At 41.5% G+C, this 12,040-nt stretch overlaps 1 protein-coding gene across 1 annotated transcript in view; it reads left to right on the top strand.

The window, feature by feature from the left end:
- COL22A1 (collagen type XXII alpha 1 chain) overlaps positions 1–12,040 on the top strand; it is a 251,184-nt gene that overhangs the window by 175,949 nt on the left and 63,195 nt on the right. The window contains exons 25-33 of the mRNA XM_086877981.1: positions 146–199; positions 558–611; positions 1,583–1,636; positions 2,798–2,851; positions 3,247–3,282; positions 5,519–5,581; positions 6,955–7,008; positions 8,232–8,273; positions 10,110–10,142. Of these exons, the coding sequence (XP_086734107.1) occupies positions 146–199; positions 558–611; positions 1,583–1,636; positions 2,798–2,851; positions 3,247–3,282; positions 5,519–5,581; positions 6,955–7,008; positions 8,232–8,273; positions 10,110–10,142 (444 nt within the window). The remainder of the gene's footprint in view (positions 1–145; positions 200–557; positions 612–1,582; positions 1,637–2,797; positions 2,852–3,246; positions 3,283–5,518; positions 5,582–6,954; positions 7,009–8,231; positions 8,274–10,109; positions 10,143–12,040) is intronic.

Genomic DNA, 12,040 nt, shown 5'->3' on the forward strand with positions numbered 1-12,040 from the left:
TTGCACTTTTCGGGTAGAAGTTAAGCAAGTAAAGCTCAGTGCTCTTGCCTGTTTCCTACAGGGCCCCTATTTCACAGGGGAGGACCTGAGGCTTTCAGCTGCTATCAGAGAATTAGATAAACTGGCTTTGTTTCCTCTCTTGCAGGGACCTCCAGGGCCCCCAGGCATTGCTGGACCCCCGGGACCACCTGGGCCACCGGTAAGAAATCTTGGGGGATTTTGTTCTATATCAAGGAGAAGAAAAAACAGCTGGAGAAAATTTTAGGTCATGGCTTGCAGAAGGAGCAGAGTTAAGGCCTCTGGCAAAGTGTGTTTTCTCTTATACTTTCTCTACTGCAAAGCCACAGCCAGTCCTAGAGCACAGCTTCTCCCTGCTGAGCCTTGGAACCACACTGGTGCTTCCTGGGGATAATTCAATGTCTCCAGGGCTCCCCATGGCAGGGACCTGCCTGCAGTGGGAGGAAAACTGCACTTCAGTTGAAAGCAGCAATCTCCAGTGAGATTCTTACAAAGAACAGAAATACTGATTTATATTTTGTTGTGATTTAATTTCTCAGGGACTGCCAGGAGAGATTGGAGTTTCTGGTAAAACTGGACCACCTGGACCACCTGTAAGTGTTGAGGAACTGTTTCCCTCAGCTCAAAGCTCTTCATTACTTCAGATTGTTTAATTCTCAAATCTGCTTTGTTTCCCACATCTTGTCTGCACACAAGGTTTTAACATGGGATCCAACACTGTCACTTTTAATTCAGAAATTAATCCCAGATACCTTTTGTGAATAAGAATTTTACCAGGTTTAGTCCCACTATTCCTATGGAATTGGATCATGGTATTTTCCTTAGATGATACCTTGCAGAATTCTTTTTGCGTTTGACACACTATTGTTTTCCCAACATGGAATTTCCTGAATCAAGCCAAATAACTCATGATTAAAATCCCAGATTTAGCAGAGGGTAGCAATTTATTTTGGTCTTAAGTCATAAAAGCTGAATTATTAAATACTTAGTACAGAATTGCCACCTACAGCCTGTGGATTGACTGACAGTTGGAAAAGGGAAGAAAACTTCTTCTCACCATTTTAAATGCATTGCAGGAAGTAATTTTAATTCTTATCTTGCTGAACCACTCTGTCACTATGTGCTATATAATTTAATTTTAGGCGTCTATACTGTATAAGAAATTACCGAGATTTAAAAGGAAAAATAAATGTAAAAAAAATATATTTATAGCTACAGATAATAGGGACCTATAAAGAATAAGTTAAAATGTAGGTAAGATACATAAAAAAATTTAAAGTACATAAAAGCTCAATACTGGAGTTTCCCTGTAACAATGCTGACATCCAGTGGTCATTCATTAAAACTGGGATACTGGAAGGAAGGGCAGCACAAATACATAGTGTGAGAATTTTTGTCGTTTTTGGGACAAAGTAGAAAAAAGAAATCAAAATGAATGAGGGGATTCTTCTTTTCTTAAACTTAGGTGGGTGGCAGGAGGGATGAACTGAGCATACTTATGCTGAATTTGCTGATAACAATTTAAAGAACTGGCACTTATAGCTTATGTTTTCCTCGTGTTTAGGGGCTGCCTGGCAAAGATGGACTCAGTGGGCTTCCAGGGCTTCCAGGTCAAAAGGCAAGTGACACCACAGACCCTGGGATTAAGCTGCTTACCTGGGCAGATCACTGGGATAAGCAAGCAAGGGAAACAGGAAAACCACTGCTGGGCATTGCAAACAATCAGGAAAGCCAGTGACTCTGGCAAGTCAAGGCATATATCCAAGGCCCAGAGAAAAAGAACAAAGAATATCAGACTCCAAAGATGTTCCTTTCTTTTCTCCCTGAAGGGCTGGAAAGAAGAGATGCCATCCCCCTGAGCTTTCTCTATTGTCTGTGTGACAGAAAGTTGGTTCATTATTATTTCCTACCTCTTATGCTCCATTTGAAAGGTTCTCCAAATTATGGCTTGGGAGGGAGAGTTATCTCCTCCATTGTCTCTGCACTGGGAGAAAGGAGAAAAATGTAGAGATTGGAGACACTTGACTTCTCATCCCCCTGCAAATAAGTGTCAAAGAAATGTACCACGTTTTGACTACAAAGGCCAAAGCAGGTTTTGGGGATGATGATTATATTAAATATGATTGTATTGAAGAAAATAGCTCTTGAACATCTATTGCCTTGTATTGCATTGGCAGAGGTTTTCTTGCATCTGATACTTGATCCCAGGTCTAGCAGAGTCCCCAGTTCCCATTTATTGATGAATAAAGGTGAGGAATTTGCAGCTCATAACATACTTCTGATGTTAAATAAACTTTGGATTTTGTTCATACATCTGTGTAGTACTTACTGCACTTCCCAGCTATGTAGCCACATTTCAACCACTGCAGCCTCTGCTGTCCATGCTGACACCACCCACATTGGAAGATCAGTTTTACAGTATTTACATAATGTAACCAGTGACCAAGGCCCCAGTCACAAAATTTTATGGTTTTTTTTAAAACACTTTCTGACTTTCTAACCATATACAATTTGAAGAAACTGAATGGAGGTGTTTTTTTCCAGATAATTCACTATGGACATCTTTAATGTAACAGTGATTGTGTTATTCCAGAAATTCTCCAGTAGGGTGCTGCAGATGTGATTGCAAATGGCACTAGAATGGAGAAACATTCCAGGAAGCATATTCTTATATAACTCTATTTACACCCTCAAGCTGATCCTGAGGAGCTGAGTTAAACTACTCCTCACCACTGCCCACCAGAGGAGTTTGTGTATTGACCTCTTGTGTTCCCTGCAGGGAGAACGAGGGGAAAAGGGTGAGGAAGGCTTTCCTGGAAAAGTTGGCCCTAAGGTAAGGGGTTGTACTTCATAGTCTGCTGTATCCACTGAGTCAGTCAAGATGTGATTTTGGAAGGTCTTCTGCTGAAGAGAGAAGAATAAGATTCCTCTGAAGTTGGAGATGTAAGGGGATGAGCAGATGGGGTTCACTGATTTTCATGGTGTTCCAAAATACCAACCCTTGTCTGATTCTCGTCTCTCAGTCCTAAGTGTGCTGGGAGATCTAGCCCAGACCTTGTGTTAGCTCCCTGCAGTCTGCATTCCCAAGCCATCAGAAAGGCAATTTCAGGGCCTTGTGGGATGTAGGTAGATCACAAACCAGTAGGGACCACACCTTGCTAATGAGAAAGTATTCTTACCAAAGGGTCAAGTCCTTACAATGTTACAGATTTGCTTTTGTTTTCCCAGGGTGAACCAGGGAGCCGTGGCCAACCTGGTGAGCAGGTAAGCAGGAAAAAGTCTTAACAGCAAACCCTGCCTTGTCAACAAAATAGCACATGACCACATGAAAAGCCATTCACCAGTGACAGGATCTGTGCATCTCATTTGCATCTGTGATTGAAGGTGCAACAGTTGTATGGATGAGACTTATGGTTGATCTTAGAAGTCTTTTCCAACCTTAATGATTCTAGGATTGATGGAATAAAGCTACAAGTCTGAGGCACAGATTGAGGTTTACTGGGATAAGGCACTCATTAAGTTAATAACAATTATCCTACCCTGAAAGTCTGGACTATACTGCTGCTATTCCAAAAGTCCTTATAATCTGTCTGATAGGTATCACTCAGTTCCCAGGAAAGTATCCTTACCTACTGTCCCTGGTAAGGGGAAATCACCACAGCACAGGCAAATGCTTCCTCAGGAGTGTTTTCATCAGGCTCCAAGGGAGGAAAGGTTTCTGTACCCTTCCTTGATTTCACTGTAGCTGGACAAACAAACTACCCAGGCTTGAAGTTTCCAGGCAGGCTTGGTCCAAGTGCAGCAAAGGGCCAGGCCCCAACCAGAACACTGTTCCTTGTTCTGAATCATCTCCCCACACAGGGCTGTTTTGAATTTTAACACCACCTTGCCCCTCTCTCCACAACGTGATGTTCTCCACATGTTTCATAAATGTTCTCTTTCCTGTCATAAGTTGAATAGGGCTGTCCCTGAGAAGACTTCAAATATCTGAATTTTGACAGTAAGTTGCTAATTGCAGGTCTATGAATGCTGTTCCTTGATTCAGTTATACACCACCCTGCAGAGACCATTCTATACCACATTTCTGTACTTACAGATGACATCATCTTGGCCTATGTCAGACATTTTACTAAAGTCAAGATACATCATAAAAATGCTTTCTTCTTGTCTGCTTAGTTTTCATGTCTAGGGAATGAGCTGGATGATCTTCATATGATTAATTCTTAACAAATCCACATTGGCTGTTTCGTATTCTCTTTCTGTCCTTGAACTCTTACAAACTCACTGATACTCTGCTTCAGGCTCTTTTCAGAGGCCAAATTTCCACCATGTTTTTATTTTCCCTCTAAATTGTCCTCTTCAGTGTTAGATGCTCTGATTGTTCTCTGAATCTCTGGGATTGCTGGAATCTCATTGCCATTTCCATTCCTGGAAGTGTCCAAGGCCAGATTGGATGTGTTGTTGAGCAGCCTGGTTGAGGGGAAAGTGTCCCTGCCCATGGCAGGGGGCTGGAACTAGAAGATCTTTAGGATTCCTTCCAACCCAAGCCATTCTATGATTCCATGAAAGCCAGGATCCCACAGTAGCTCTGAGAAAGCACCACTGCATCTCTCTCCAAATCCCGCTTTCCTTAAAATTCTCCCAACATCTCTCAAATGTTCTTAGTCATCCTCAGTTACCACAGCATCTTGTTCCTCACCTGATTTTGTCTACAGACCCATTGCATCTCTACCATGATTATCTTTGGTTCTCCCTATACTTAGGATAATCTCTTTAGAGCAGCGATTACCTTTTCTTAGTTCAATTCTTTAGTGAATTTGGGTCCTGTCCATGGCTGATCTCCTTTGTGATGTCACACCATAAATTCAGACAGAAAAGAATTATAAATAGGAAACCACATGGTTGTTTTCAGGTTACAAACTGGGTCAACTGGGAGCTAAATTTGAGAGTACTTGATATATTTAGGAGAAACCACATGACACAGAGATCATAGTTACTCCAATAACAAGTATTATAAAGAAGAAACTCAAAGGCAATGTTCAAACAAAAATAAATCCAAATGTGCAATAGTGCACTCAGATAATTTTAGATCTGTTCATCAGGTGACATCTGTACCATTCAGATTAATACACTGCAGTTTTTGCATTTCCAGACTACACCAGATCATTAAAGATTAAAATAAGAGTCAGATTTTTATTTATTTTTGTGCTTTCATTTGCTTTCTTGCTCTTGCTACAGAGAAGCATGAAGGAAATATGTCCTAAATTCTATGGCATCAGTTAACAGGCAAAAACTAGAGAAGTCTTAATTGCTGCTTTAAGTAATGTTTAAAAAAAAAAATTAAGATATTATTTAATAATGAAATCTAAGGAAGACTAAGAAATTATTTGATAATCTCATTCTCTCTCAGCAAACTACATCTACAGTTAATCTCATGAGAAAACTCAGGCAGGGTCTGTATTACAGCATTCAAATTTCACACACTTTTTCTTATTTTCAGGGTGAAGCAGGTTTTCCTGGTCCTAGGGGCTTACCTGGACTGAGAGGAGAAAAAGGAGACCGGGTGAGTGACTTTGAGACACAAATTTTCTTCTTTTGGCCATTTAGCGTCAGGAGGACTTATCTTGAGTGTCCCTAGATGATGTCCCTTGGTGGGATGGCTGTGGTGAGCAGCTGATTGGCAACCTGCAAAGTTACCAAGTACCCAGAAAGGTACTTTTGGGGCACTGCCTAGTGACTGCTCCCAACTGACACAGAAGTGCTAAGGAACAGTGTCTATCCTAAATGTGAAGAGTTGTGCCATGCTGCTTGTGAGGCAGTAGAAAAGATTAGCACTCCAGAGGGTAGATTACACTTTACAACTCCCTTTCAGAATTACTTGCCAGACTTAAGGACATTTAAAGTTCTTGATAACAGCTAAAAATTACTAATCCTGGACAGGATTTCTGAGCCTGAGAGAAATTTAGGCCTGTCAGGAGCTCATCTGTTCCCAGGGAACAGTTCCTGTTTTTCTCTGTGTGTTTTCTCTATGAGTTTTTCTCTGGCCCTACCAATGGGATGAAAGGGGGTGTTGTTCCTTCTACCAATCAGGGTAACCTGGTTAGAAAAACTCTAAAAGAATTGGCAAGACCCTGAAAATGAAAGCTTTGCCTCGTGAAAGCGGCTGCGGTGTGGATTTCCTGGAGACCCTTGAAAATACTTCATGTCCTCTAGTGACAATCCAGCTTGTCACTGAGCCCTGGAAAAGGCTTCAGAAGGCTGGATTGATTTCTGCTGGCTTAACTTCTACCCAAGTCCTGGTGTCTGCTGCTTCCTCTGGGTAGCTGCAGAACTCTGGAGATGTCTTCATGCTGGGAAATATTTGGGCCAGGGGCCTGACTGGCAAATTTAGTCACATAAGTGAGGTCAGTAATCCTGATAACTGATTACATGCTTGAGTGTGATCAAGAAGGATCTAAAATCAACTGAGGTTTTTCCATGCAGTTTGCTCCATTATATGCCTTGTAGAGCACAGGATACAGAATATATTCATGTCAGGGGTTTGAAACTAAATGGTCTTTAAGGTACCTTCCAACCCAAACCAAAAATAGTAATATGAATATTCATTCTGGGAATTAGCTACTGTTTTGCTGCCTGTCTTTTCCAACTGGAAAAAAAAAAAACTTCTGTTTTTTTATTACTACATCAGGCAGTAGGATCTTCTACAAACAAGTTATTATAGTATTGGTGCTTCACTTTCTGTGAAGTCAGTTGATGCTCACTGATTTTGAAAATATAATGGATTTTTGAAGCCATCTTCAAAATGTTACATTTTTAATTGCTTGTTCTACATCTTGGAAGACAGGTAAGATAACTGAGAGTGTAAAATATTTTGGTGAGGCTGATGCATTCAAAACAAAATGTGTAAATTTCTTGCTTTCCTTTCCCTGCTTGTAGGGAGAAAAAGGAAGAGACGGTCTCCCAGCAATGAAAGGTGAAAGAGGAGAAAAGGTAAGTCATGAAATGACCATGATCATCCTTAGACAAGAGAGGAAAACAGACCAAGGGGCAGAGACAAGTGATAGAGGAGGCTATCTGAGGAAGAGTAGTAAATTTGGAAGACTTTTAGCTGAACTTTACAGAGAAGCAGCAGAAATAGCTATGTGTGGGATGTACACAATACTTTATTGAGCAATGAAATCTGATGGAATTAAAGACAATTTAGTTAATTCAAGGAAAATTTTCTTCTTTTTAAATTTTATTTTGTTAAATTTTTTAACAAAAAAGTAAATTTCAGGTTTATAATTGGCTGATATAAATGAGCCAGGAATTAAAATCTAAAAAGTTTTCTGTGCCTGTCTGTGGGGGATAGAACAATAATTTCAGGAACAGTCTGGGTTTCTGCCATCACAACACCATTAATTTTAGTGAAAGTGAGAGAAGTAGACAAAGGTAATGTCCACCAAAATTTACATTCAACCATTGTGAACATGAAGGTGGAGAAGAAACACTGACCTTGCAGATGCTTGTGGGTGTCCAGTGGAAAAACTGCCCTCATTACAGAGGCAGTAATATTCAGGGTGTGGGTTCTTCCATCAGTCCTCAGTTTATCCATGACTTTCACCACCTGTGGAGGTGGGAATTCTTTCATGGGTGGTCCACTGACATAAATGAGGCACCTGAACTTCCTGTACCTGGGAGGTTAACAAGTGTTGTTGGTAGTTCTTGGCTTCCAAGTGTCAGGGGACAGATGTTTGTGGAGCACAGCTCACAGGAAGGTCAATGCCAGTGCTCAGGAGATCTTCCAGCAACAGTGTAGTTTTAACTCAAAATTAGGGGAGAACTGGGTTTAGCAGCTTAAGTATTTGATGAAAAATGTGGGTTTTTTTTATTTTTATATCAGTGAAAGAATTTCAGCTAGAACATGTTTTTCAATCAAGACTTCTGGTCAACTTTTATTTAAAAAGCAAATTAAACTCCATATCCTAAACTGGATGGGGCAACTTTAGAAATTTATCAACCTGTGAAGTCAGGTCAATGATAAAATCATAGTGGGGTAGAGACAACAGAATGAGAATCCTGCAACAAAGCAAGGACAGCAAAAATTCTGTCCAGAAGTGTTACTGAGCTGGGGGTACATCTCATCTGGTAATGCTGCATCTTCTAAATGATAATGTTGAGTTTTATTTGGGATTCTTTTTATGTAACTGGTTACATTTTTTTCCTCTCTCCAGGGTGACACAGGTTCCCCTGGACCCCCAGGCTTACCTGGAACAGTAAGTAAGATTGTGTTTGGTGCTGTGACAATATTCAAGGCATCATTGCACTCCCTCCACATAAATTCCTCAGAAACAATTTTCAAGTTTCTTACTTCTCTGCAGAAATCTGGGGACCTATTTGCTCTGAGATTATCTCCTTTTGTTTCAGAGAAGCAATATCAAGGTGTATTTGGTATTTTTATTTTTTTTGTGAGGTTGTACCTTCCTCTGTCTCTTTGCAAAAACAGACCAAGAATACATAAATTTATTGCTTTCAAAATGAAGATGCAAAGTTGCTCTGGGGAGCCTGAGTATAATTACAGTAAAGTTCACTGGTGATTAAATCAGCACCCACTGAATGTAAATACACAAACCTCTGAGTTCCCTCTAAGAAAACCTGAGTAAGCAGCTTGGAACAACACCTTCATTGCAACTGGAGGACTTAGGCCAGTCACAGAGCATCCAAGACATGGCACACATCCTCTCATCAGCTCTGCCAGCCACAGCTGGATACAGCTGCCTCCTTCAAAGATTGCGGAGAAAATTTGAATCAAGGTCTGTTGGTGAAAATCGAGTGCCTAAAGACCTTGAGGAGGCAATGGAGAAGGTGTTGTAATTTATTCCCTGCCATTAATTGGGCCTCAGTCTATGCCAGAGCACTTGGTGGTGCTTTGTGTAGAAAGACTCCACGTATATCAGACAAGAATGACCCAGTCACAACAAAGATGAATCTGTGTTAGAAGACAGCTCACAAACAAAATGCAAATGTCTAGGCATAGAGATGTGCACCACTGCTCAAATTCTCTGTGTTTGTAGGGAGAAATCATTTCTGTTTGTCATGGTTTAGGAATGATATTCCCCAATTTAGCCCCCAAGACCCCAAAACCTCCCTCTGCTCACTCACTTCCTGGTCTCCCCTCTTCCATCCATGTGTGGCCAGAGAGGAGAACTGGAGGCACAAAGGGCAAAGATTGCAGGTTGGGATAGGAACAATTTATGGAAACATCAATAAGATAAAAAAACCCAAGCAGTAACAGCAACAATATTAATGACAAAAGTGGATAAAAGAGGGACTGTGAAACTTGATCTGACTGCAGTCATGCCACCCAGAACGCTTCCTCCAGTCAGGACCTGCTCTATCCACCTCGTTTGCTCCAGCAGAAAGGGACTGTCTTCCCTTCTCCAAAGTGAGAGGAAAAACCTCTTTCTTCCACCCCTGACAGTGGCATAAGGTGATACTGAGTAACATAATGTCTTGGCCATGCTCCCTCCCACTGATCTAGGCTGGAAGCAGGGCACTGTTGCAGCTGTTGAAAGTAGGTAATGCTTTGACATGTCACCAAGATCTGTTTTTTTCTTCAAAATTTTAACAGCTTTGAGAAGAGATGCTGTCTCTTTCTACAAAACTTTGTAATTTTTTTTTTGTGGCAACTCATTCAGAATGACCATGTATTCCCATTGAGGTTTTATGTGCATGGTACAAAGCAGAGGGAGAACACACCAAGCTCAATCATGGTATCAGGAAATTTAATAATACAGAAGATGGCTCCAAGTGGAAAAGTGAGCTGGAGATTGCTAGCAGTAAAATTGCTATAAAATTTAAAGATTGATTGTTTTTTCATCATGGTAGGACACACAGAATTGAATTTATGTTCATATTTCAAATATTCTGGGAGATGTAAGCTATTTGTGGGCTTCTTTCCAAACATCCAGATGTTACAATGGGTTGCTCTTTTATAAACCTACTTATGGATGTATGGAATGTGAAATCTGTGATGACAGGAGTACATGCAAACTATTACATTTTAAGGAAAATAGGCTATTCTGTTTTTAACACTCTGGTTTCTGTTCCAGACAGCCTTCTTCACCCCACACCCCAGGATTCCTGTAAGTAACATCTCTAATAAATATGGCCTCTGGCATATCCCCTCTTATATCTGATAGACACACAGCCCTTAGTTTTTTCTGTGTTATTTAAATGCTTTCATTAAAGAACCCAGATTGAGTCTGGTTCTGGGCATCCTCATCACTGTAAACAGCTATGATGAAAAGTGCAAATATAATAATAAATTAAAAAAAGTGCAAAGCCATGCTCATAAGATCAGCTGTGGCTGGGACAGAACTGTGTGCTATCCCAGCCTCTTAAACTGAGTTTTAAACTGAAGGTTTAGTTTCCATTTGCAGCACCTAGTGGGAAATAAATGACATAATATGATCTGTGAATAAGTTTGTTATGGATCAGGGGGTTTCATGGATGGCAGAGGTAGACTGTAGGAGTGCCATTATAAAGAAAACATATATGCCAGGTTCTTCAGAGGCTGAGGAAGGAAATAAGGATGTGAAGTAGTACTGGGAAAAGAGGCCAAATTTCTTTCTCTTGCTTTTCCCCTTTGCTCAAAGGTTATGTTTAAATATAAATGTATCTACAATCTAAGGAAACATGCAGAACAATGACATCTTATGTGGTCTTTGTAGTGCTACAGTCACAGAAGGAATTTTTTGAGTACATTGCTCTTGTAAATGAGCTGCAAGACAGTAAGAAATAAAAGGTTTGAAGTGTGTCAGCTGTTCCATTTGGTGGGATTTCTCCATGTGCAAGATGACTGCGGTGACACCTGCCATAGTGCAGCTCTGCACATAGCACAGTGAGGGAGGAGAAGGGAAGGGAAGAATTGTTACCTTGGATGTACAGGTGTACATATTAAAGTGTCAAAAGGAGGTGATGAGCCCTAAGAGAGTGTCATGGGTAATGTTACAGAGGTGGCAGGACCAGCAGGGTGCTGACAGTTGTCACGCCCTCTCCAAAACCAATCCTTGCCATTGTGTGTTGTATTGAACCAGGGAGCTATTTCACATATATTTATGCTAGTCAGTTAGGATCATGAAATAGTCTTGGAGATGGGGTGAGAGAACCACAGTGGTGGTCAGGTGTAATGGCTGGGAAGGGGCAAAAGCAGTAGAAAAAGAGGTGGCTCCTCACTTTGCCTCCTGTCTCCTACTGTGCACAGCTGGACCCCCACTGTGCAATTCCTGTGCTTTCCTTTAAGTAGCACAGGAATTTCTGAGACACAATTGAGACTACAGGAGGGTACTGCTGAGAGCAGGTCATGGAAGCTGTAAGTCCTCTTCTGGGCCTGGGTGGTGGCAGCTGTCACTGTGTCTTTGCTGTGCACTGAGGTGTAGGTAAGAAGTGGGTGGCAGTGGATTAAGAGCAGCTGCCAGTGGGCAGCACTGGCAGGCAGTGTTAGCAGCCTTGGCAGAGTCATGGATTTGGAAAACTTGAAAGGACTCGCAGGCAGCTTTTCTGGTGGCTTGTGTTAGCAAAAGCCAGTTGTGTCCTGGGCTGCAGCAATGGCCAGCAGATCAAGGGAGGTTATTCTACCCCTCTGCTCTGGTGAGACCCCTCCTGGAGTGCTGCATCCAGCTCTGGAGCTCCCAAAACAAGGACATCTTGGATCTCTTGAAGCAAATCCAGAGGAGGCCAAAAAGGTGATCAGAGGCTTTACACTGTCAGAGAGCAGGTTTGGATTAGGCATTTGGGACTTTATTGTGAGAGTGCTGAGACACTGGCACAGGTTGTCCAGAGAAGCTGTGGGTGTCCCATACCTGGAAATGTTCAAGGCCAGGTTTGATGGGGCTTCAAGCGATCTGGTCTAGTGGGTGGCATCCTTTTCAATGGCAGAGGGGCTGGAATTAGATGATTTTAAGGTCCCTTCCTCCCCAAACCAGTGTATGAATCTACAAAGAAATCCTTCCTCTCCCCATGTCTGTGGTTGTTAGATTTT

Source organism: Cyanistes caeruleus, chromosome 1, assembly GCF_971803275.1.
Source record: "Cyanistes caeruleus chromosome 1, bCyaCae1.hap1.1, whole genome shotgun sequence".
Taxonomy (NCBI): Eukaryota; Metazoa; Chordata; class Aves; order Passeriformes; family Paridae; genus Cyanistes; species Cyanistes caeruleus.